At 25.6% G+C, this 26,501-nt stretch overlaps 1 protein-coding gene across 2 annotated transcripts in view; it reads right to left on the reverse strand.

Moving 5' to 3' along the window:
- Positions 1-8,137, reverse strand: part of LOC135922852 (AF4/FMR2 family member 4-like) — a 36,761-nt gene extending 28,624 nt beyond the window's left edge. For both annotated transcript variants that reach the window (XM_065457343.1, XM_065457342.1), the window contains exon 1: positions 7,903-8,137. In XM_065457343.1, the coding sequence (XP_065313415.1) occupies positions 7,903-7,925 (23 nt within the window). In that variant the 5' untranslated portion in view covers positions 7,926-8,137. The remainder of the gene's footprint in view (positions 1-7,902) is intronic.
- Positions 8,138-26,501: the final 18,364 nt, after the last annotated feature.

The raw sequence follows: 26,501 nt of genomic DNA on the forward strand, positions 1-26,501 counted from the left end.
GTTCCATCATTAAAATACTTTAAAAATGGAATTTTTCTTCCTAATATTGTTGACATATTAATTCTTTCTTATTTAATTAGTATGGCATTTTAAGGTAAAGAATAAAAAAAATATTTTAAAAAGGTATGTATCCCTTGTTTAATTTATATGATCCATAAAATATTTTATTATAAGCGGATAGGGCAAAGGCCATAGTAGTTACTTCGCGTATCAATAGCAATACACAAAGGGTGCTTATTGTTTATATAAATATTTGAAAAATATAAATACTTTTAACTTAAATTCACTCTTATTTTCTTGAAAACTCTCTCTCAAGTAGCATACAAAATTAACTATATAAAGTTATTTATATTGTTGTTCAAGAATCAAAAACTAAGAATTAACATAATTTGCTTCTCAGCCAACTTTTTAGGAAAAAATTACATATCAACATCCGTCTGTTTGCTATAATAAATATCAGAGACCTGCATGCCTGACTCAGAACTGGTCGAAAAATGATATGATTTTAAAAATCTGGCCAGGCTTTAAAAAACTGGGCTGGGCCATTTTTTAAATTGTTTTGTTTTAAATTATATAAATTATTCAGTGAGATACTGTTACAAAATCTTATAATGTAACTTTAAGAAATTATTTATTCAAATGTACAAAATTTTAAAAATTCACGGGCCGCGCTATAAAAATTTTTAAAAAAAATCTCAGGCCGGGCTTCAAAATAAATATTTTTTATCAAATCAATGAAATCATAATGATACATAAAATTATTTAAAAGCATACAATAATAAAAAAAAATATTGCTTTTATAAAGATATCTGATTCCTTTTTTCTAGATAGCAAAAAAGTGTTTGTCAATATAGTAGATTTAGCCATATTCATGTGATAATATATGAAATATTTATTTTGTATAAATTTCCTTGATATAATAAAGAAGGTATATTTAAATTCTATATAACATTTTTTTTTCTTTAATTAGGTTGGAAATGGTAAAAAAAATATATAATAATATATTTACAACTTACAAGTTTATATAAAATCATTTTTTGTTTGCATCAATCTTATTTGATATTATTGAATAAATATTTGAGACCTTAATTCAACAACACAGAACAAATCAAATATGGATAGCAATAAACAGTCAAAATTATAACTATTTTATTCATCTAAAACTTTGCAATAAACTTATAACAAACCAAATATCATGGTTAGGTTTAGCGACGTATTTAGGAAAAATCATTTTTGAGGATAAAGAGGGAGTAAAGAAAAAATGTTGCAATTCTCAATTTTAATGATTTGCAAAACTTTTTAGCATTTATTTAATTTGTAAATTCAGTTTAAAAAGATCATACTAAATTTTTCTATTCTCACCAACATGTAAAAAGTCGTCTATGCTTTCCTTGGGCAAATTAACATGGGACACCATTAATTTCATGTAGGGAAACCCGATTTAGTTTGGAACAATTTTTATTCATCAGTGAATTCTCAAGGTAGCTATATAATATGTTTTTTAAAAAAGAAACTTTACTTTTAAAAAATTAATTCGAATATTTTTTTAAAGCGACACAAGTTATTAATTGGTCCACCAAAAAAATGAGTCTTAATATAAATTTTTTGTTGTTATTAGGTATGTTTATTAATAAATTAAAATTGAAAAATAAATTAAATAAAATTGTCGCAGGTTTAACAAATCTAAGTTTTTTGGAAAATCTTTAAAACTTACTAATTTATTGAGATTTTAAAAGATTTTGTTACAAAGCCAAACGATTAAGTTTATTTTTTTGTCACTTTTGATATGAGAAAAATAAAACACATCCTTTATAAAAAAAAATTTTTCTCCAATTATGTAAGGCATTTCGCTATATTAGGTTTAAATTTTGACTCTTATATATTGTAAGCTTGGAAATAAATTAGAGATATTAATGTGCCTCTCCCCACGCAGGGTAGATTTTATTTATATTTAGGATCTTATCATAACTTTATTCTCTGAGAGTAAAATAGCATATAATATTTAGTTTTATTTAAAAATAATTGGATAATTGGGAGCTAAACTAAAACTAACTGTACCTGAGCCTAAGTGTAAGTGATTTTATTTAACTACCATTTTATTAAAGTATCTAGTCAATTGAATTTAATGTGAACGCGAAAAAATTAAGATATAGACCATTATAACGACTATTATTAGGCTAACGTGGTACCAGTCGGCACTAGGGGAGGAGGTCGAGAGAAAGCCTCTTAGCTGTTTTACATTGATTGGCGTTGTATAATAAAATTTATCAAATCTTCGAAATCTATTTTAATATGGTGTTTGCAATCGTTTTAATAGCTTCCATTTAAATCCACCAACTAGTTAGCGTTAAGTGTCACATCGCATATTTAACCAATTGGTATAAATAATATATAATTTAACAAATTATGTATCCGTAACGTATACGATAATTATAGCATGTCGATGGCTGTCGACGAGACCAAAAACGAATGAATAAGTTTAGTTTTCGTAGTTATAAAACTATTTATGCACAATTGAAAAATGCTTGTAAAAATATATATTAAATTATACATGTATATAATACAAGTTTAAGTATATTATATAAATATAATAGTAACAAATTTATTTTAAATAATATTTTAAATAATGTATAAAATGGTTTAATAACCTCTAAAAAACGAATAAAAATTATATAAATTTATGTTTAAATTTTTTTTATTAAAAAAGTATTAGATGTTAAACTTTGATATTTCGTTCAATCTCAAATAACATTTTATACAATACAGATATTATCATAACAAAACAATATTAATGTAATTTTCCTATATTATCAAAACTTATGATAATTTTGTTAGGAGGGTCGTCAACATTAGGCTTCTAGCCAACCCCACTAATGTTGTAATAACAAATTTAGCCTAGCCGGAGTTTTAATTTTTTGAGGCCTGGTGAGGATATTTAACATGTTACAGTCTAACTGTCGTTTTTAGAGGGACATAATCTATCCCATTACTTAAAACTCATTAATTGACATTTTATTTAAAAAATAAGGCTCTGTACGGTTAAAAATTATATCATTCTACAGCATATTCCGGGCAGGACAAGTTAAGCTGGCTCTTTACTTATTCATATTGTATATAATATATATCCTAATTTTTAATTAACAAAATAATAATTTTTTAATATTAAATTATTATACCGTTCAGCTTGATAGAGATCATAATTAATTTGAGGCATAATATAACTTGTCGAAATTGGTTACATCAAACACGAATTTATCAAATAATATGAGATAGATAAGTTAGAAACATTTACTTTTCTTAAAATAGCAATCAATTAACAATAATGATAAAAAAATTATTATTTAATTATTTATATAAATTAAATCTAAAAGATTAATAAATTATTTTAAAATAAATGTATTGGTACCCTCCAGGGTTTAGGTGTGATTGCTTTAAAAAAAAAATTTCTTATTTATTTTATTATATTTCACATATCTTACCTTCATAATCTTTTTTATGTAAAATATTATATATATTTATGCGAAATAGGTAAAAAAAATTAAAAAATAATTTAATTTTAAATTAAATTTTCATAACCGATATATTTTAAAAGAAATAAAATATAAACAATTTAATTTAATTAAACATCTTATAATTAATATATCTTCCCCTTTATCCGCCTATAAAATTCGAAAGTTACAATTTAAATTTACACAACCTAACAAAAAATATTTTTTTATTCAAAGAGTGATTAAAAAGTAAATCATAGCCTGGGATAAAAACAATTACATTTGAATCTATTTTAAAATCGCTGAAAGTTTCGCGCCTTATCTGGAAATCTTAATCATGCTTGAAACAGCCTGGAGAAAATAAACACATATAGATTGCACCCACAAGGTTTTTAAATTTAATACTTTATTGCTATTATTAAAAAAATGTGTTTTCATTCATATTAACAATATTTCCAATTTTTTTTGAAATAAATTAAATAAAACAAAATTTAAAAAAAATAATTAGTAGTACACTAAACATGACACATATCAGGATCGCAATGAATATTTAACTAACAAAAAAAAATTTAGAAATTATCTATGTCAATTAGTAAAAATATGTGTACAGAGAAGGTCAATGTTCAGACAGGAAGGACCGAAAACCAGGTCGATTTTCAGATATGCCTAGTTCCGATCTTTGCAAATGGGTTTTTGATCCCATTCCTGTATGTGATTTTCACTAATTGTTACATTATAAAAAAAAATTAGGAAAAACTTAATCTAGGATAGTGTTAACATAAATTATATATCCATCAAAGAGAAAGGGAAATAGCTATATGCCGGTCTTGGCCACCTGTAAAGAATAGAAAAATCCAAATAATATTTCAATACTCGATTGATATTTTTAAATGAATAAGAATAATGGATACTCATTACTAATTACTCAGTAGAATAATATAATATTTTAGAAAAGAAAATAAATTTAGTGTTAATATTCATATTCAATTTGTAAATAATTTCTTTAAAAAACAAATATTTAACCTACCGAATAGAATACATATATGTTAGGTGCCGAAAGCATTTTATATTATTACATTTCAACTACAAAGGACAATTTTATAAAAATCGTTATGACAATGAGAAGAATAACTGTAAGTTATATAATTGGTTTCTTTCAGGGCCAAGAAGAAGGGATGCAATTGCGACATTAAAAATTTATTCGGGGGAAGGGGGCGGGTGTTAACAATCACAATCAACATATAGAGTAAAATTGAATCATTTAGTCATAGGAGGAGGGGCAGCTCAGCATAGACTAATTGAGATTTAGAGGGCTCTTATTGATTTTGAAATGATGGAATCGATTTAGACGTATAAAATATATTTTATATAAAGTGCAACAAAAATAATCTACCTTGTTTACAAAATTAAAAATATCAAATAAAAGCTAGGAATGTGTTTCAATTCAATTTATAATCCGAAAGATGCGGCCTCTATTTTTACTCAATGACACGCACACGTGATATTTACATAAACGTTAAAATTTCATGAAAATATTTTTTGAAAGGTCCAGTTCCCATACAAGAATTTCTATAAATAAATGAAACTCGAATATATATTTTTTTAAAGATTTTAATATAAATTATTCATATGAGAAATCAAAATGGCGCGTTACTAACTGATTTGCATTGATACATATTTAAATTAATGAATTGTCAGGTATTATATATCATACAGGTGTTAGTAAAATAGAATGATTCGCAATAAAAAAACTTTTTATTACAAAGGTGTAAAGACATTTTTTTAAATCGGGTCATTATAACTCGCACTGATTATAATATTCAAACACTATATTCAAAAAATTATAAAAGCCATCATAAATATCAAAGCTAATGTGGATGGACAGGTTCAAATCGGATTCGCCCAATCAGGCCAGACGGACTCGGGCTGGGCGAACTTTCATTAGTGTGGCAAACGTGGCCGTTGAGCATAAAGGCGCGTGGGTCAAAAATCGGATAAGCCTAAAGGAGCGAGTTGATTTTTTATCTTACCTCTTTCGGCTAAAACTTCGATGCGGTTAGTTTTCAGCTAAAAAAAACTCATTTTTGAAATCGGTTTTAGTTTAAATAAGGCTATTTTGATTTTTCAACTCTACTCGCAGACAAAATAAACAAGGCATAATTTTTGGATGGAAGGGTAAAAATATAATATTTTCATTAAGTTTCCATATAAATAATGAATTCAAAATTTAATAGCGTGCTTAAAAATTCGGAGCAAGGCCAAAAATGTTTCAAATAGGGCAGGGTCCGGATTTTAAAATAAATTTAAATTATATCAATTATCAGTTGCTAAAAAATATCACCTGAAGAATTGTTTAACATTATTTTGCTCTTTCAGTTACCCTTTAAAATTACAAAATACCAGGTAAAACATAGGAGGGGAAAAGCCTCGAAACCTGGTAAAATCTAAGAACAGAAAACTTTCCTTAAATTTCAAGAATGAAAGTATGCAACTAATTTATATGTATATATTAGTTCAAAATTTGCTGATTTATCTCAGAAGGCTTATCCATTAAAATTTTTCACTTTGCTTATTAACACTTTAGAACCATAACAAAACCCCTTTCTTTATTTCTTTGTACAAAATATAAGAACTAAAACCATTGCTTCTTTTTAAAATATAACTCCCAGAAGCATGTTTTCAAAAATATTCAGAACCGAAACCCTTTTTAAGTCCAAGTTCCAAATTCAATAGAATTATTTATAAAGGTCAAAATTTGAGAATTGAAAAAAATATTTTTTTATACCATTTGGATAGGAACCAAAAATTGGACCTATGCCAGTCTCTGGTTTATATTGAAATAATGTATTTATATCAATACATTATTTTTAGTAATAAGGCTGTATAGCAAAAATATTTTTAAAAAAATATAGAAAATATTTATAATTAAATCTATAAAAATAAACAATGTTTATCAAATAAAGTTATATAAATAAATAGTTATTGAAAAATAAATAATTAGCTCATCATGTCTGAGCATAAAAATTGAGCATGTATCAATGATGACCAACTTAACATTTTGTTAAATATTTGTATACAAAATTATTTTGATTCTAAAATGTAATAACTTATTGTAATATCAAGGTTATAATATAAAATATAACAATATTGTTTTTGATTAAAATTATTATAAAATTTTACATCATACATCATTATTAAAAATATGCCAATTTTAAAGCAAGTTAGCAAATCCAATAACTAAAATTATTATTTTTAAATCAGTTTGGAATCAATTAAAATAAAAACAAGACCTAGGCAATTAAAAATATTAATAAATATTTTTTTACCAATCAGCTTAAATAGATAGGATTGCTAGATTGTACGATTTATTTAGGGTCATTTTGATGTATATTTTTATAAATTTAAGCATTAAACTTCTTTATTTACTATGATAATAGTTATCGCTAATATTATAATAACTGCTTTTATTGGAAAATATATTTAGTATAAATTAATAAATTTCTTCAAAAAATAACATATAACTCTTTTTTGTTTGTAGGTTTAGTTGGCATTACAATAAATGTTTCCTGATATATGTAATACCATTAGTTCAATAAATAAAATTTTTGAATTTAAGATTTTTTCTCATTAAAACTTTATTTATATCAGGCAGAAATTCAATCAATCTTAAAATGGCAGATTCAGTAAAATATATTCAGATCAATTTATACAATTGGATTTGTATATATTCAGATCAACTATATAATTTGATTTATATAAATAATTATACCAATGCAATCAAATGAAAAATAGTTTGAATATATATTAATCACACTATAATACTATATATAGTTTTGCAAAATATTTAAGAAAAAAAATATTCTTTAAAAGAACTACAAGGCCACAGAAACTAAATTGACATGAAAGTCAATAAAAGTAATGTTGATTTAATATTCAAATTTATAAGTCAGGTTAAGTTAGATTCTGTTGTATATATGCTCTCAAAAGCTATAATATGTATTATATTTCACAATACATATATGTAAATATAGTCTTAATAATTTTATTAACGATATAAATTCACATAGCAAATTATTTTAAAAAAGTTCTATATAATGCATAATAAATTGAATGATTTGGTAAGCATTTCTATTGCAAATTATAAATATATACTAAAAATATACTTGATAAGTTTAATTAAATAAAACAAGTAAAGTTTTACTGTAAATAAATATTAATTATATAGTTTCAAAGATTTTGCAAAACAATAAAATTTTCCATTATTTATTTTATTTATATGTGAGGAAGGTAAAAAAGTTGTTTGTTCTGTTTACAAATTAGTCAGACATTAATAGCAGTTAAATTTTATATATTAGAAATAATAATTATCATAAGATAAATTAATTAAATATAAAAATAATCGAAATTGTATTACCAATCCATAGTTTCAAAATCCATTCTTTGCAGTTAATAGTTGAACACCCAAAAGGGATCTAATTTCACAAATGCTTAGAGCAAATATGAAAATAAATTTTGCATTTCACAGAACTAGTATATGTTTAATCTCATTATTTGTAAATCAAATTAGAATTTAGAAAAGAGTCGAAAATTATGCTTGTCCAAAATAATAAAATAAAAATGTTTGAGCAAAATAATAAAAAATAAAAAAGCAAAAACCATATGATTAATTTTTCACATTCAATTCGGGTTATATTATTAAATAATAAAAATTATATAATATATTTCCGATTATATATAATATATTTCTGAGCATTTTAATTAAATTTTAAAAATATAAAGATCATAATTTTTTTATCATTATATATTCTTATTTAATTTACATAAAACCTAATTAAAAATAATATAATTTATAAATTTATAATTATATAATTAAAAATATAATTCTATAATTGAGTCCCCAAAAAGGAACCATAATTGTGTCTAAAAATTTCTATTTGAATTTTTTGTCGAATAAAAAGGAATTCTCTTGGTTCATTTGTGAAAAGTCGTATTTTATTAGCAAGATTTTTTAAAAATAAAAATATTTAAGGCGAAAAATGCCCGTTGGTAGAAGTCACTACTAGAGTGAATAAAAAGTTTTTAAAATTTTTGCATTTGTTTATCTTTTTAATTTCAGCCTGTGTTATTAAATTGAAATTTATGTTTGAAGGGAATGATGAAACACACGTGTAGTCCCATATGAGTGATTTGCCGAGGGCCCAAGGTATGGTTGTCATACCATCTGGTCTTAAACCATCTACTTGAGATAAATTTGATGGTTCGAGATTGTTAGGAATGTGTGCAGCAGTTAAGCTTCTATTTATTATATGGTTTACAGCTGAGTGGCGTTGATGTCGCCCTTGACTAAAAATGCAATTTAAGCCATGTCTACCCTTTGAATCAACGGGTGATTTGCATTTGATGCAGGCATGAGGCTGTACTATATCGCAACCTAGACGTAGACCAATGGTTACTCTCAGTTGTTCAACGCCACTCAGCTGTAAACCATATAATAAACAAATACAAAAATTTTAAAAACTTTTTATCATTATTGATTGAATGATTAAAATCATGTTTATCTTTACTAATATTATGAAGAAGTTATTCGTCAATATCCTTTATTCTTCAAACTATTCTAACTCGCTAGAAAACATATGTGACTAATTTTCTTATTGAATAACCTTCAGCTTTTCAGGTTGAGCCTGCAATAAATGAGCTTAGATGATTATTCACACATATTATCAGACGCATAGAGTCCATATTTTTTTTTAAGGGGAGGGGGTTAATATTTTCTAATATTCAAATATTTTTTTATGAATCAATTATATACTAAAAAATGGAAATTTTGTCCACAAATAAAATGTTGGAACAAAATTCAAATATTTTGGTCTTAAAATATTATAAATATATAAGATTGACGGTTTAGCAGTATCACGGATATTTATATCTTTTATAAATAAAATACATTAAATTTTGTTTATTTCTTTTTTGAAAACATATCATATATTTATTGCACCCATATTATAACTCATTCAAATAATATTATTATATATAATCCGAAACATTACAATTATCAACAGCATTCATTCTATAACTTTACTGATCCGAATTCATGATTCTCGTTTATTAGTCCCCGTATTTGGTGGCTAATCATCAATATATCTTTTTTAAGAGATCTTGTATCTTCTTATCCCGGGATGTAGTTATGGGGGGGGGGGGAGGGTGGCGCAGTTTAAAGGTTTAGGTGCCTTTGCAAGAAATTCTCAAAGATTTCCCTATTTTAATTGTTTCTTAAAAAAGAATAACTAATATAAATAGAAAAATACCATTGTCAGATTTAACTATCCATTTAAGTGTTGAAATAAAAATGGAAATTACAAATTATTTTTATAACCAGAGCTGGTTCTAAAAATGTTACGCAAATTATGAGTATTATATATTATATTGCAAAATAAAATTGCTCATTTGTGAATTAGTATTGTTTAGGTTTTGGTGCCAAATCTTCGAGAATTACATAACATTATTCTGGCAAAAAATTTAATTAGGCCATTTTTAAAAATCGATCCAAATTGGGCCGTTTATACATACTTTTATAGATTTAAAAGCATTAATAGATTTACAGGAGTTTGCCTTATGTAACATATTTTGCATTCAAGATACTCTGCTTTGTTAATAATTCATTGCTATGGTTATACAATTAAAAATTGTAAATAACATTACATAATATTACATAATCAAAAATTGCCATCCTGGTAGATGAATCCACAAAGCAGTGACGTCACTAGGGGGGGGGGCGCATAGGGGCTCTAGCCTCCTGAAAAATTTGAATAGCCCTGAAGCAAAAATTTTTAATGGCTCCTTAATATCCCTTTGAACTAAAAATAATTTTTTTGATTATCCCTGAATAATTTATTTTATAATTCCAGTAAGTAATATATAGATTTAATTTTATTATTTAGAAATTAATAAGACTATTTAAATTTTTATTAAATGAATACTATTTTAATTATTAGATTAGATTAATACATAACTTATATTTTAACTATGTCAGCTTGCAATCAAATTCTGTATTAAAAATACAATATCAATAACTCACTAAATATTAATTTAGCTTTAACAGTTGAAGTCATAGGCGTAGCCAGGATTTTCATAGGGGGGGGGGATTAAAAAATTATTGGGGGCTGGCCCGCGTCTATATATAGTCATAAAATATTTTTACAAATATTAATACTGGAACAAATATGAAATATATTTTTATTAGTTTATAATAAATAAAAATATAATAAATTACTTGTATTGTATATATTATAATATAAAAGCATTGTAATAATTTATTCCAAACAATTATAAGAAATTTATTTATAAAATGTAAGTAGACATATAGTTGATTTTACTCTATTATATAGAATTAGTTATAAAATACTAGGTAAAATTACACTTTTGCAGACATATTTGACAGTTAGAGAATATATTACAGTTAATAATTTAACAAATTTACTAATCAATGCTCTTGATAATTAATATAAGAAACAATTTGCATTCAATTATTTAACGCCATCTATTTATTTTAAGTAAAAATGATATATAAATTTAATTTTCATATTATTCATCCCACAATGTCTTTAAAAGATATTTTCTGATGTCCTTATCAATAATTTATAGTTTTCTGTAAAATATGTAATTCGCTATATTGGTATAAATGATTTGATTATCATATGATAATTGATAAAATTAGATATACTCTAAATCTACGGCATATAATATTCCACTGTTTGTATTGTGCTTTAATATTTTTTTAATTTATGATTTAATTTTATCAATAGTTTTATAATTATATTTTACCTTTATTAAGATAAATAAATTAAAATTACTCAACTTTATAAAAAATTATATTAAATATATTATATTATTTAGTAATTTTATGGATCTATTATTAATAATTATAATACATTTCACTTCTGTCTTAAGACTTATCTTTGGCTTATATTCCATTTATTAAAAAACATTTTTGGTTCATATCATATATTTATAAATGTATTTTCCCAAAAATCTATAAATTATGATGAATAGTTTTATAAAAAAATATCAACTTTTACATTCTTTCTTTTAAATTATTATTTAAGATATATGCATACATATTTGAGGGTCAGGGAGTGGGGGGGGAGGACTAAGGGGGATATTTTTTATTATATAAAAATGATATTTACAAAAAGTGATAAATTTCTGAAGGGGAGGGGGGATTTCCCTCGTCCCCTCCCCTGGCTACGCCTATGGTTGAAGTTTAATTGACTTTTATTATTTAAATTATTATATAACTCTAATTAAATAAATATAATCATATATTATTTGAAAATTAACAAATTTAATATTGTAATTAGCCGAGTTCAAAATGACTAATGAACTGTATATTTATTTTTAAATTTTATTATCATACCTATTTCTAAAAATATTTTCAAGGTTTAAATAAGTATAAGAGATTTTTTTATAAAAAGTAAGTAGACATATAGTTTATTCTATGTACAGTTGTTTATAAAATATTAAATAAAATTCCACTTTTATAGACCTATTTGACAGTTATATAATATATTACAGTTAATATTATAATAAATTTTGCTAATAAATGGTTTTGATAATAAATATAGTAACAATATGCATTCAGGTATTTAACGCCATCTATTTATTTTATTTATTTTTATCTTTAGCTTTCAACTTTTCTGGTGGTAAGCTCCTTCAACATCTCTTTCCACTTTATGTTATTAATACAATCTCTTTTATCTAATTTATACTTCTTTATATTGGCTCTAACTTTATGGCCCCATTGAAGTTTTGGCCTTCCTCTTTTACGTTTGCCCATCACTTCCAAACTCTTAACTTTATTTCCTATGTAGTTCATAGGCCTTCTCATTGTGTGCCCATACTACCTAAGTCTGTTTACCATTAACTTAGTCTTAATGGGCACTATCTTTTAACTACTTAGTATTCTTGTACTGCGCACTTTATCCTTTCTTGTTAACCCGGCAATCATCATTTTTCCCTTTAATTTGTGTGGGATTCTTTTATCAAATAGCACTTCAGATAAAGATCTCCACTTCCGCCACTCTTGATTAATCTTACTCTTTATCTCTTTTTCTATTGTGCCGTTTTTTTGTATAGTGGAGCCCAAATATTTGCAGCTTTCAATTGCCCATTAAACATTTTATTTTTAATCCTGCAATAGATGTAATAAATTTCATATCTTTTCTTCTCTTTTTTATGTGCTTTTAGGAAAGCTATTTTTTTCTTTTTCGAAAAACAGTTTTGAGTTGAATTTTTAATAAGTTTATTTTTAATATTATTACAAACTACTATTATTTTAAGATATAATATATCAAGGTGGTGGGACCATGGTTGCCATGTCTCCCCCCATCAGCGGAAGATTCCCGCAATTTTTTAGTTTACACTCAGATATCTCTCCCGCAAAACTACCGCAATTGGAAATCTCCCGCAAAAATCTAACGCAATTTTTTAATTGCTCCCAAAATTTTTTAAAAATTTAACGTTTTTAATATGTAAATAATAATTTTGAGACATTAATTGATTATTTTTATATTTTTAAAATAAATTTTAAATATTTATTCGAAAAACATGTCTAGTTTGTAAATCTCTTTCTATCCTGTTTTATTTTTATCTAATAATAAATCAACATTATTTCATTCATATTAGTCAGTACAGGGGAGTATATCAACATCGATTGCAATTCAAAAATATTCTCAAAATGAAACTATATTTGCTGAAATCGTATACATCTATTATGTAGTTCAACATTCATAGAGCTCTATATATATCATTACAATGTGATCTAATAAGGGAAATATTAAAACATTTCCCTCGATCCTTCGCAATTTCAACAAGAATAAGAACATTTCAATAAAACTGTTAAAAATTTTTCCTCGGATAGTGAAAAATCCAACAATATAGCTAGCCACATAATGATAAGTATAACTGTTTCATGGTTATCAATGATTTGCATGCCAGCTTTCTGCGCTGATAATGCCTCTGTAAATTTTGGCAAAAACTAAAACCAATTGGCTGTATATGCCATATATACTACATTATTCTTGCAAGAAGGCAATAAATGTACTATCTGTGGATGTCGAAATAATTGTGATGAAATGTTTTAACGAATTTAGTCCAACTAAAAGAGTTAATGAATTAAAAGAGTTAGTGAAGTGGTCTGACTTGGAATGGTGGAGTTGTTGCGATATATACCTATCAGGTGGTTGTCATTAATACCTGCCATCGATAGAATTTTAAAATTTTACAAACCCTTAAAAAAATACTTCTTAAATAAAGATTTTAAAGGCTGTCCTAAAATTTTGAAAAATTTTTTCTAGTATGAAATGGCAGTAGCTTATTTGGGATTCGTTTCACATGTAGGATATCTACTGCATGCAGTTAATATTCAGTTGCAATCAGAATATTCTTTATTAAAAATGATTTACAAAATCATGCTACAGCTCTGTTCATCTCTATAGTTATAAATTGATAATAAATTTTATGGCGCTATTGCTAAAAATATTATATTAAAATGTTCAAATAATACTCTAATTAATACATTTTTAAATGAAGCAGATATTTTTATTAAGACAATTTTAGAATATTTGCAATCAAAATTTGATTTTAATAACTCTATTTACAATTGTATAAATATTATGACATTGGAACAGAAACCATCAATTGATGGTTTTTATAATTTAATAAATATATTAAAAATACCGAAAGACATTGATGTCTTGTTTGAAGAGATTGTAATTCTCTCTATTTTTTATGATTCGCCAAAACTTCTCCTTATCTCATTCTAATGCCTCATCCGAGCGCATTTTTAGCCTGAAGAGGACTGCCTGGAAAAAGAAGAGAAGTAGTATTTAAAAACATTAGAGAACGCGAGCTAATTGTTAAATAATGTATAATATGTCATGCCAGGAATTTTATAATCTCAATAACGACGGTAAGCATTTAGTTCTATTATTTAAATCTCAAATAAAATATAATTAAGTTATAGCAATGGCGCCATAAAATTTATTGTCAATTTTTAACTCTAAAGATGGACACATCTGCAGCATAATTTTGTGAATCTTTGTTAAGATTCTTCTGATTGCAACTGCACATTCTACATGTGAAATCATTCCTAAATATACCTCTGCCATTCATTATTGAAAAATAATTTCAAAATGTTAGGACTATTTAAGAAATATTTTTTAAAGGTTTATAAAATTTTAAAATTCTATCGATGGCGAGTATTAGGAACATATCGCAACCAACATTGTGCTGACTCACTTCTGTAAATACACTCTGTTTTTACCAAATTCACTGAGGCATTATCAGATCAGAAAGCTGACATGCAACTTATTGATCATCTCGAATCGGATATATTTACCATTATATGGTTAGCTATGTCTATGGATTTTCACTATTTGAGGGGAAAAAATTTAATAGTTTTCTTGAAACGTCCTTAATTTTGTTGAAATAGTGAAGGGTCAAAAGAAATATTTTAATATTTCCCTTATTAGATGCATCTGTTAGAATTGCATATGTATGCACAGCTTTCAAATCGTCAAGAATTGACCTCCTGAATTTAGTTTTAAAACATTGATGATATCCTTGCTCATTTTTGTTCTACAAAAGTTTTTATTTATCTTGGAGTCGTTAAATATTATGGGGAAAGATTCTACCCACATTGTAATGATTAGTAGCTCTGTGAATGTTGTACTACAAGATAAGTGATTAAAATTGCTGCAACTATAGTTGCATCTGTATTATTTCTTATTTTTATCTGTATTATTTCTTATTTTTAGAGAATATTTTTTTTGCAATGGATGTAGGTACACTCTCCTGCATTGGTTATAATAATGTGATTGAACAATAATAAAGAAAATAATTAACATTAAAATGAGTACAATATTACCTTATTGTGTACGTGATACGTGATAATTAAGCGCCTATCCATATAATGTTATACACACACACAAGGTAAATTTCCAATTGCAGATGTCTTACGGGACATTCGCATAAAATATATTTTTTACATTGTAAAATTAAAATCGTTAGTTTTTTTATAAAATTTTATCTTGTTTACATTCTTTTATATTTAAAAAGGATCGTTGGTTATTTTATAAATTAATATATTTTAATAAATCAAGATGTTATTTTATTTTGAAAAATAGTTATCGATATTGTATTTCTATAAACAAATTATAAAAAATAATAAGCGGATAATTAAGTCAATTCAAAATATTGGCCGAAGGCCTCTCGCAAAAAATTTTTCTTAACAATTTTTATATTTCCACCGCAATTTTCATGTTTCTCCTGCATAATACCAAATTTCTCCCGCAATTTGAAAATTTTGACCTGTCAACCATGGGTGGGACCAATGATATTAATACTATAAACAGCCGATCGTAATGCTAAAATCAAATTTGAAGTGGCAAAAATTTAATTGAGTAGCAGCCATTTTGTGTTTGGAGCTTTTAGAGAAGAAACGTATGATAATTTCATAAATTTCAGATTTATTTTTATTATGTATTATATTTATAATCTTATATGTTTTAGGATGAATAAAAAACATTTTTAGAGCATTTATGGTTATACTGTTTTAATTATTGTCTAATGTAATCAAAAATTAAAATTACATTTTAGGCAAAAATTTAACAGAACTATACTTTTCAATGGCATAAATCAAGTATTGTAAAAATATGTTATTTAACTTAAATATTTATAGGTCAAGGAAAAATTATGGTGATTATTTGTAAGAAAAAACTACACTTTATACCATATACTTTTGGTTATAATAATACATTTATTTTATTAGCAGTAAATATAACATATATATAATATTTGTATTTATTATTGTAAAAATTTATAAGGTTATTTTATTTTTCACAATATACATATTCATTATTAATTTTTGTACTTTAGTGAATTAAATTTAAATAAATATATTTAGAAATGGATAGTTATAATTATTAAGGAATAACATAATTCAAAGCAAAAATAAATTATAAAAAGACTGAAAAATTATAAAATATTACCTCTTTTTATTTGCTAAAAAAATAAATACAAAAGAAATTATATCAAAAATTATTTTTATATAATTCAAAATATTTATCAATAAAATCATATATATTCAATTTTGTTTTTGGAGTAATTTCTAAAATTCCAAATCACATGTTAAATATTTTCATAGCAAATCTGACATAATAATTTTTACAAGAAAAAATAGGTTATTAATATAAGCTGCCTCTTTAGATTTAATTCTGAATATCTAATTTGAGATATCATACTTATGAAAGGAAATTTTGCTTCCTAAACAATTTTGGTTACAGGCATATGCACTACAATATATTACTATTTTCTTAAAATATAAAAAATATATTATATTTTATGATAAATTTCAAATCATAATATATCTTTCCTCACTTTGATTTTTGTTATTGAATATATAAATATAAAATATTAAATTAATTCTTATAAAAAATATTTATTCTAACTAGATAAGTCATATATTTGAAAAATCTTAAAGATATTCGTGTATTAAAGAAAATAATAAATCCTTACTTCTCTGGAAATGACAAAATTTTAAACTATATTCTTATTAGTAGATTTTCTTTTATATTGATTTGTTTATATAAAATATTAAAGATATTCATTAAGTAATAAACTGCAAATGTTAATAAAGAGCCGGAATATTTAATTATATTCTCATAAAGGTATATATTCTAACTTGCTTAGTCTAATAATATTCATTATGTATTAAACATCACCTTTACTTTCTCTGTAAATGTTAATAAAGACCAGAAATTATTTAAATAAAAATTACTTGCTCTAAAAATGTTTTTTTATTCATCTAGTAAAAAAATATGATTATAAATATAATGTATAATAAAAATAAATCTGAAATTTATGAAATTATCATACGTTTCTTTCCTAAAAGCTCCAAACATAAAATGGATGCTATTCAATTCAATTTTTGCCACTTCAAATACATTAATCGGCAGTCTATAGTATTAATGTCATTGGGTGGAACAATATATAAAATCTTAATTGTTTCATCATATCATTCTGGCCCATATTTTCTAGTTAGAAAATGTTTCATTTACGGCTCGTCAAGACCTGAAGATTTTGTTTGTAGAAGGAACAAAGGTTTAGACATCTATTAACTAAATCTCGGGGCTTAGGCAATATTTTTTTGGCTAAAATATTGAGTTAGCCGTTTTTAAAAATCGGCTCAAAACGAGCTTAACAACACTAATTTCTAATATGGCAGAGCCTGGAGTAAATAACAGGCTTCAATATATTTGCATTATTATCTCTTTCAAAGATTTTAGTGTTTTTGTTTTATCAATTTATTCAACATAATAAATTATGATATTAGTTTACATCGCGAGTGTCATGGCTATTACTGCAAATTAACCAGAATCTATTATTTGTGTTGCTATGAAATTTAAAATTATTACTACAACGGCGGAGAGCATATAATTGCATATTTTAGATAAACAATAATGGTCAACTCTGTAGTCGTTTATATATCATTCAAAATGGAAGATAATATTTTAGAAATTTAATATCTCACTACAATTTTCTCGATTACTTATCTAGCTTCCATTATGTCATCTAAAATGAAGCTCTAACCACCATATAGTTTTATGATTTGGATTGGTCGTGTTTATACTCTCCTCTTCAAAAATTGGTGATTTGGTTTAGGCCTATATATTTTTCCCTATTAGTCCATTCTATAAAACATTGTCTAAAATGGTAACAGAGAGTTATATTAGTTTGATAACCTTTTGTCAATGTAAGTTGCTAAGAATTATATTATTGCATTATGTGGTTTTTAAAAACTATTATCAATTGAGGCATATGTATGAATTAATAAATCTTTTTTTATCACTTGTAATTCTTTAGAAGCAAATTTTTTATATATCAGCAATCGAAAATATTTTATACTGTAATAAATAGATTTTGTATTAAAAAAATATAATTTTTAGAAATGTCTTGTATTGTTTTAATTATTTATATGCCAGTTTGTATGCATAATATAATAAATGACAAAATATGAAATTCCGAATAATTGTTCAGAGTTAACAAAATATATAAATATAAAACCCGGCCGAAGGCCGGGCAAAAGCGTGCCGAAGGCTCGCAAATTGGGAAACATGGGAGGCAAAGTCCCCCATAAAAAAAAATTTAGTTGAGCCCCCTGAGATTGTAAAGTAGCGACGCCCCTACTACAAAGTTGACAAATAAACCGGCCCTGGTTATTTACCTAAAACCGTATTTGGTGTTTTTTTATGATGATCCTATTTTATTTCTTGATAGCGCTAGCCTCATGGCTGGGAAGAAATTTGTTGTCGCAAAGTGAGCACTACATCCAACAATCATACCCTTGAACTTATTAGACCGTTTGGAATAAATGGTGTCCGATGCAATAAAAGCGTTATAGGCGTTAATCGCTTTAAAGCTTGACACAATATATAGTTTATTATATAGCCAATCTAACAAGAATCAAAATAAAATTTAGATAAATCAATAATGGTTAAAGAAGCGGATATTGTTTATGATGAGGAATATTGTAACGTTTTAAGCACTGAAATTGCAATAAACAAACTACAAGGGCAGTGTAGCAATGCTATTTATGTTTAAAAGGGATTAGGTAAATTTAAAAATTTGCAATCTTTACTAAAAGCTATCCAGGATGGTATGGGCAATAGTTTTGGGAAATTTTTTTCTTATGATAAATATTGTGATGTTTTTTTGACATCATTATCACACCCATATAGATTGAGTCAGATGATAAAAAAACTATTACTAAAAGAAACATTAAATATAGTACCAATTCTATAAAATCAAGCTCAAACTATAACACTATAATATTAAAATAAAGGTAATAATGACTATTTATCTTTTAGTGAAACAAATCTTGATGAGTTCAATTTACAAATAATATTGAGCCAGAAGTTTTAAATTATGTTAAAGATCAGGCTTGATTATTATACTTACATTGAGGAATATTTTTTAAAATAAATACTGCAATACCATCAGCTCTAGTTGAAAGGTTATTTAGTTTTGGCACAATGTGAAATACGCCGAAACGGCAAAGGTTTGGTGATAAATTATTTGAAAAATAGATTATCTTAAAAAATAATGAGTTTAATCTATTTAAAATATTCTTATGCAAATTAATATTTTAACTTCTGCTAAAATTAATAGTCTTTCTTCCCTGACTATGCTATGAATAGGCTAAAACATTAAAATGCTTGATTATTACAATTAACTCGTTATCTTTATCTTTATTTGCACGTTGGTCATAGACCTGCCCAAAGGTGGGCGCACGTGAATTAAATGAAGGCCCATCTTTCATATAATTATGCCGATTTTTTTCCCAAGGATACCAATATACCTTGTAAGCCAGATATGATATGAGGGTGAAACTACACCCGAGCCATTTATATATGTTTAATAATGAATATAGCAATGAAAGAAGTAGAATATAACAATAAAAAAGAAAGTCCCTTCTTCCAAAAAACTTATAAATTTTTAATAGGGAAACTGGAAAACCCTGAGCACACCTCTTAATAGAGAATCCTGACAAAATCAGGTCTTTCCTAATATTTTTTATAAGAAATAACAAATCTTACCTCATTTTATTGTGGATAACCCCAAAAAATTAAGCTATAACAACTCTACAGATAAAATTAATTTTTTATAATGCTGAATGATTAATGTTTGCATCATTATTTGTTATCCGTGAAATAAAAATAATATTTTATTCTGTAAAAAAATTGATGTTGATTTCTAGCCCTATTTAATATGAGTCAATATATTTATTTTATTCACGTTTTTATATATAAAAAGATGATTATTATACTTTTTTGTATTATGATCAATTAAAATTATATCTAAAAAAAAAATTATTGTTCCATTGGCTTATTATTGTTTTTCCGATAAATTTATTGTACGTCTTGAATTTCCGAAATATTTATCAAAGAATTTGATAAGGGCCATATCTTTCTGTTAAGAAACAAAAAATGCTATTTATTTAAATTAAAAATATGCCATTCAATATTAATAAAACAATTTCAATTTAATTTATAGGCCTAACCAAATCAACAATTCTTGGAGAAGAGAATATAAACGATCAATCTAAATCATAAAACTATATAGTGGTTAGAGCTTCCTACATGATGGAAGCTAGATAAGTAATTGAGAAAAAAATTGTGAGATATTAAATTTCTAAAAGATTATCTTCCATTTTTAATGATATATAAACTACTACACAGTTGACCATAATTACTTATAAACGACTACAGAGTTGACCATTATTGCTTATAAAATATGCAATCATATGCTCTCAGCAGCTGTATTAATAAACTTAAATTACATAGCCACACAAATAATAGATGCTGCTTAATTTGCAGTCATAGCCAAGACACTCACTATATTAACTTATATCAGAATTTATTATGCTAGATAAATTGATAAAACAAAAACACTAAAAAACTTTAAAATAAATTATGCAAATGTACTGAAGCCTTAAGTTATTTACAAGGCAGGTATGCCATATTAGAAATGAAACATTTTGTAACTATAAAATAAGAACAAGAGTGATATGATATGATAAAAGAAATTAATTAAGATTTTATATATTATTGTCGCTCCACCTCTAGTTGATATATTATATCTTAAAATAGTAGTAGTTTGTAATAATATCAAAAATATACTAGTATTAAAAATTTAACTCAAAACTGTTTTTCAAATAAGAAAAAAAGCTTTCCTAAAAACACGTAAAAAAGAAAAGAAAAGTTATCTAATTTATTACATCCATTCTGGGATAAATAATATGTTAAATTTATAAAAATATTTTTAAATAAATAGATGACGTTAAATATTTGAAAGCAATTTATTGCTCTATTTATTATCAAAAGCATTTATTAGTAAAATTTATTAAAATATTAACTGTAATATATTATATAACTCGTCTGTAAAAGTGGTATTTAACATAATATTTTACAACAATTATATCTAATAGAGTACAATCTATATGTTTACTTTTTATAAATAAATCTCTTATTAGTGATCTGCATCGGGCCTAATTCTTTAAGCCCGGCCCGGCCCGAAATTCTTTTTAAAAAAGTTTAGCCGGCCCGGCTCTAGCGTCTTCATGAGCGGGAGGGGTATGAACAGTTTGTATCCTATTTTTTTGAGGGGGTAGGGGGTAAGCTGCTTTAATGGGGGTAGGCAGCGTCTACATGACAGGATTTTTACTGAATGCTAACACCCTTCAAAAACCTTTGCCTACCCCACTAAAAATCCCCGCCGCCTTCGGCGGCGATGTCTCTTTATCATTATTTTCACCTATTTATTTATTGATACTCTTTTCAAATAATTTATAAAGGATAACTTGAATTAATCTATCTCTACTACCAACTATCGATATTTTGTGAATAAAAGAATTTATTTTTTAGATAATAAATTTAATTAAAACCTCCATTATTCACAATGAATTAATTATTATGGCATTATGAGCTTGCTGAAATATCTAAACCTATTAAATTACATTTAAAAGGAAAGTTTATTTGCAAAACCATGTGTATGATTATTTGCAACATATAGATTTGGTCGATGAATTGTATTATAATAATATTATAATAAAAGTATTAATTTTTACAGCATTAAATTTTGTCTTATTTCATCTCAAAATTTAATAGATAACCCCCCAAAAAAATTTATTCTACCCCCATTAGCAGCTTACCCCCTACCCCCTCAAAAAAATAGGATGCAAACTGTTCCAACCCCTCTCGCTCATGTAGACGCTGGGGGTAGGATAAATTTTTTGGCGGGTTATCTATTAAATTTTGAGATGAAATGAGACAAAATTTAATGCTGTAAAAATTAATACTTTTATTATAATATTATTATAATACAATTCATCGACCAAATCTATATATTGCAAATAATCATACACATGGTTTTGCAAATAAACTATCCTTTTAAATGTAATTTAAAAGGTTTAGATATTTCAGCAAGCTCATAATGCCATAATAATTAATTCATTGTAAATAATGGAGGTTTTAGTTGAATTTATTATCTAAAAAATAAATTCTTTATATTCACAAAATATCGATAGTTGGTAGTAGAGATAGATTAATTTAAGTTATCCTTTATAAATTCTTTGAAAAGAGTATCAATAAATAAATAGGTGAAAATAATAATAAGAGACACCGCCGAAGGCGGTGTGAATTTTTTAGGGGGGTAGGCAAAGGTTTTTGAAGGGGGTTTGCATCCAGTAAAAATCTTGTCATGTAGACGCTGCCCGGCTCGAACCCAAAATTTTTTAAAAAAGTTTTGCCGGCCCGGCCAGAACCCGATTTTTTTTTAAAAAAAATTTACCGACCCGGCTTGGCCCGAATTTATAATATAAAAATTAATTTTTATAATTACTCAAAATAAAAGACATGTTATATGTCGTTTAGTTTCAATAACTAAAATCAAATTTTTTTCCCCTGGTTTGAAATATAATCATTTTTTTCCACAATTAAAAAAATTATTATTTTTATTAAAGTTAATTTCTAGAAGTATATTGAAATGATAAAAATACAAAATCTACATCACTTTGTGAATTGAGGAAGGGTTGTATTAGTGGAGAAGGATTTATAATTTTTCCCGTAGTTAAGGCTCTGGATTGATAGCAAAGATTTTAATCTTAATAATTAATAAGATATAGACATCAAGCCTTTTGATATTTATAATTTTAAGTTATATATAAAAAAAAATTGCATTAATTTTCCTTTATTTTATAACTAATAATTGTATTAGATTAATTGTTGAATAATATAAATTATAACGTGTATTATTCATATTACATCTTTATTTTAGTTTTATAAATTATAACTTGTATTATTCATATTATATCTTTATTTTAGTTTTCCTTACAAATTATATTTTCATTTTAGTTTTACTTTAAGTTAAACTTTTTATATATATTCTAATTTCATTTTTGTAAAAATGTTATATAAATGATATGAAAAAGAAAAATAAGACAGATAAAAAAAATAATGTTTTTACTTTTCTTCATGGTACCCCGGGTGAGGATGGCAAAAAAAACTCGCCACTATGTGTTATATATTTATTTATTTTTCTCTTCCATTTTTTTTAATGGTGAGATTTTACACTTTAACATGCGAAAACATTAAATAAATAATAAAATAAAAAATTATTTTTTTTTTCCACATAATTCTATATAAAGGTGGATAATTTTCGAAAGGTAAATAATATTAGGTGTTTTGTTTTAAATTAATAAACATACCACACGAGGTCTCGGTCTATGATATATTTTGGGAATTAACCTATAATTGTGACGTCCAATATACTCGAGAACCTGCCAGTGAAGATGTCTCCTTTGAATTCTTTAGTTTAAAAGAGATGTTACATTGCTTTGAGGCATTGGACGGAAAATATTTTGCTCATAACGATTTAGAGTTTATACAACTCCAATGTATATTTACAAAAATATAAACGTGTCATTTTTATTTTTAAATGCTTATGTGATATGTTATAAAAATTATCAATAAATGGACATAAAATTACCTGATTTCACACCTTATAAGTTCCTAAAACTTATTGGACCACTCACTGAAATTTACTTAGATAGGGTGTTAAGTTACTTTTCGACCAGCACATTACCGGATTCCGTTAAAATAAATACTTTACTAATAATTTATCTGATGATGTGTTTGATAATATTAAATCAATTTGTTCAAATACTGAGATTTTAGATCTTAAGATAGTGATTAAGAAATTAGTTTACATTTTACTCATACAGGATAAAAATATTATAATCAACAAATTTAAATTATCATACCAGAATTCTAGTGAGAACTTTATGCAATGGTGCATTAGAAGAGTATCAAAGTCGCATAAAAAATGTTATTTTTTAGATGATAATCGAATAAAAGAAAAATTAAGAACTTCCACCTTAAATGATAAAATAAAATTTTGTAAAAATACTAATTTAACCTTAATCGAAATGGTGGAGATAGGAAGTAGATTAGATAGTATTAATGATAAATCAGATATTGATAATATAAGTTATATGAATCATGACAAAAAGTCTGATAAAGATAAAAACTTTATCAATAGAAATAGAAATGACAATAATAATTATTTTATACCTGATAATAATTTTAGAAATAATTATGATAATAGAGATAATAATTATAATAGGAATAGAAATAGGAATTACGACAATAATAATAATTTTAGATACTATGATAGTAGTTACTGTAATAATAATTCTAGATACCAAGATAATTATAATAACTATAACTACAATAACTATCGCTATAACAATAATAATCAATCTAATTATGGTAGAAATAATACATGGCATGATAATAATCAAAGAAAACAGATCCAATATGGTGACGGAAATCGTGACAATTTCCAATCCTATAGCAACAATTCAAATAATTATAGAGGTAGCGACAACAGTCAGAGAAAGCAAATACAATATAACAACAATTCAAATAAATATAGTGATAGCCACAACAGTAATAGAAAGCAAATACAATACAACAACAATGATTATAATATGAATATTGAAGAAGTTATTGAAGAGAAAATTGACTCTACAAAGAACAAAGAAGATAACGATTTTAATATTAACAACTTATCTGAGGACATGCTTAATGATAAAGATAATGCATTTAGCACTTTTAAAAGTGAATAATATTGTTACAACTATGCAAGTCGACACAGGTTCCAAACATACTATCATACCTCATGGTCTGGCTAAAAATCTTGGTATTAGAGATTTTAAGAAATCCGAGATACAACTTACCACTTATGACGGAAATTTAATTAAGATCATCGTCATAACACAAGTTAAAGTGACTTATGAAGGTATCTCAAAATATTTACAAGCAATAGTCGTTGAATCACGGAAAAATGCCTTGTTGGGACGTACATGGATCAACGCTTTCAAAAATATTTTAAATAAATTTATAGCAAATATTGAGACCAATTACGAAGATGAAATAAAAAAATTGATTAAAGAGTGCGAATTGATATTGACTAACGGGCCAATCAACAAAGCAAGTGTCAAGTTAAATCTAAAAAGAGATGCCCAACCTAAAATTATACCACCTAGACGTATTCCTTATTCAAAAATTGATCTTGTGAGCAATAGAACTTAAAAAATGGATACATGATAAAATTATTGAGCCGGTGAATGATGTCCGATGGGCAAGTCCTATCACCGCCATCTACAAAGATGATGGGAGCATTAGGCTTTGTGCTGATTTTAAGGACACTGTAAACCCAGCTCTAGAAGATTTCAGATACCCTCTACCAATCTAATAGCTAAACTTTCAGAAGAAAAGAAATTTACGAAGATTGACTTTATAAATGCTTTCTTACAGGTCCCGATTGATAAAAGTTGCAGAAATATTTTAACTATATCTACGCACAAGGAATATTACCGATTTACTAGACTTCCTTTTGGGCTTAAGACCTCATCTGCAATATTCCAACAGATCATGGACCAAATCATAGGTGGCATGGAAGACGTCATATTTTTTATTGATGATTTATTTATAACTGGGAAAAACTATGAAGACAACCTTAATAACATAAAAAAAAGTGTTTGATAGAATATCATCATTTGGGCTAGTACCTAACTTCAACAAAAGTGTGTTCTTTAAAAATAAAGTGAGGTTCCTGGGTCATATGATATTGACGCCAAGGGGATTCATGCTTGTTATAAATCCGAACTTAACTCAGGGTGTTTAATCAGTATTGGGAGAGCAATTAAGAATCCAAGGTTTGTAAAATCTTTCTTTATTAAAATAAAAGATTAAATTTAATAATAATGATGTTTAATTACTTACCCTTGAGTACCTAAAATATATAATGTAATTCCTCTCAATAATTCTAATTTATCAAATTGTATATTTACCTTTTCTTTATTAACTCTTTCCTTTTTTATTAATTTTATTTTCA

This window comes from Gordionus sp. m RMFG-2023, chromosome 1, assembly GCF_954871325.1.
Source record: "Gordionus sp. m RMFG-2023 chromosome 1, tfGorSpeb1-WG-v2, whole genome shotgun sequence".
Lineage (NCBI taxonomy): Eukaryota > Metazoa > Nematomorpha > Gordioida > Chordodea > Parachordodidae > Gordionus > Gordionus sp. m RMFG-2023.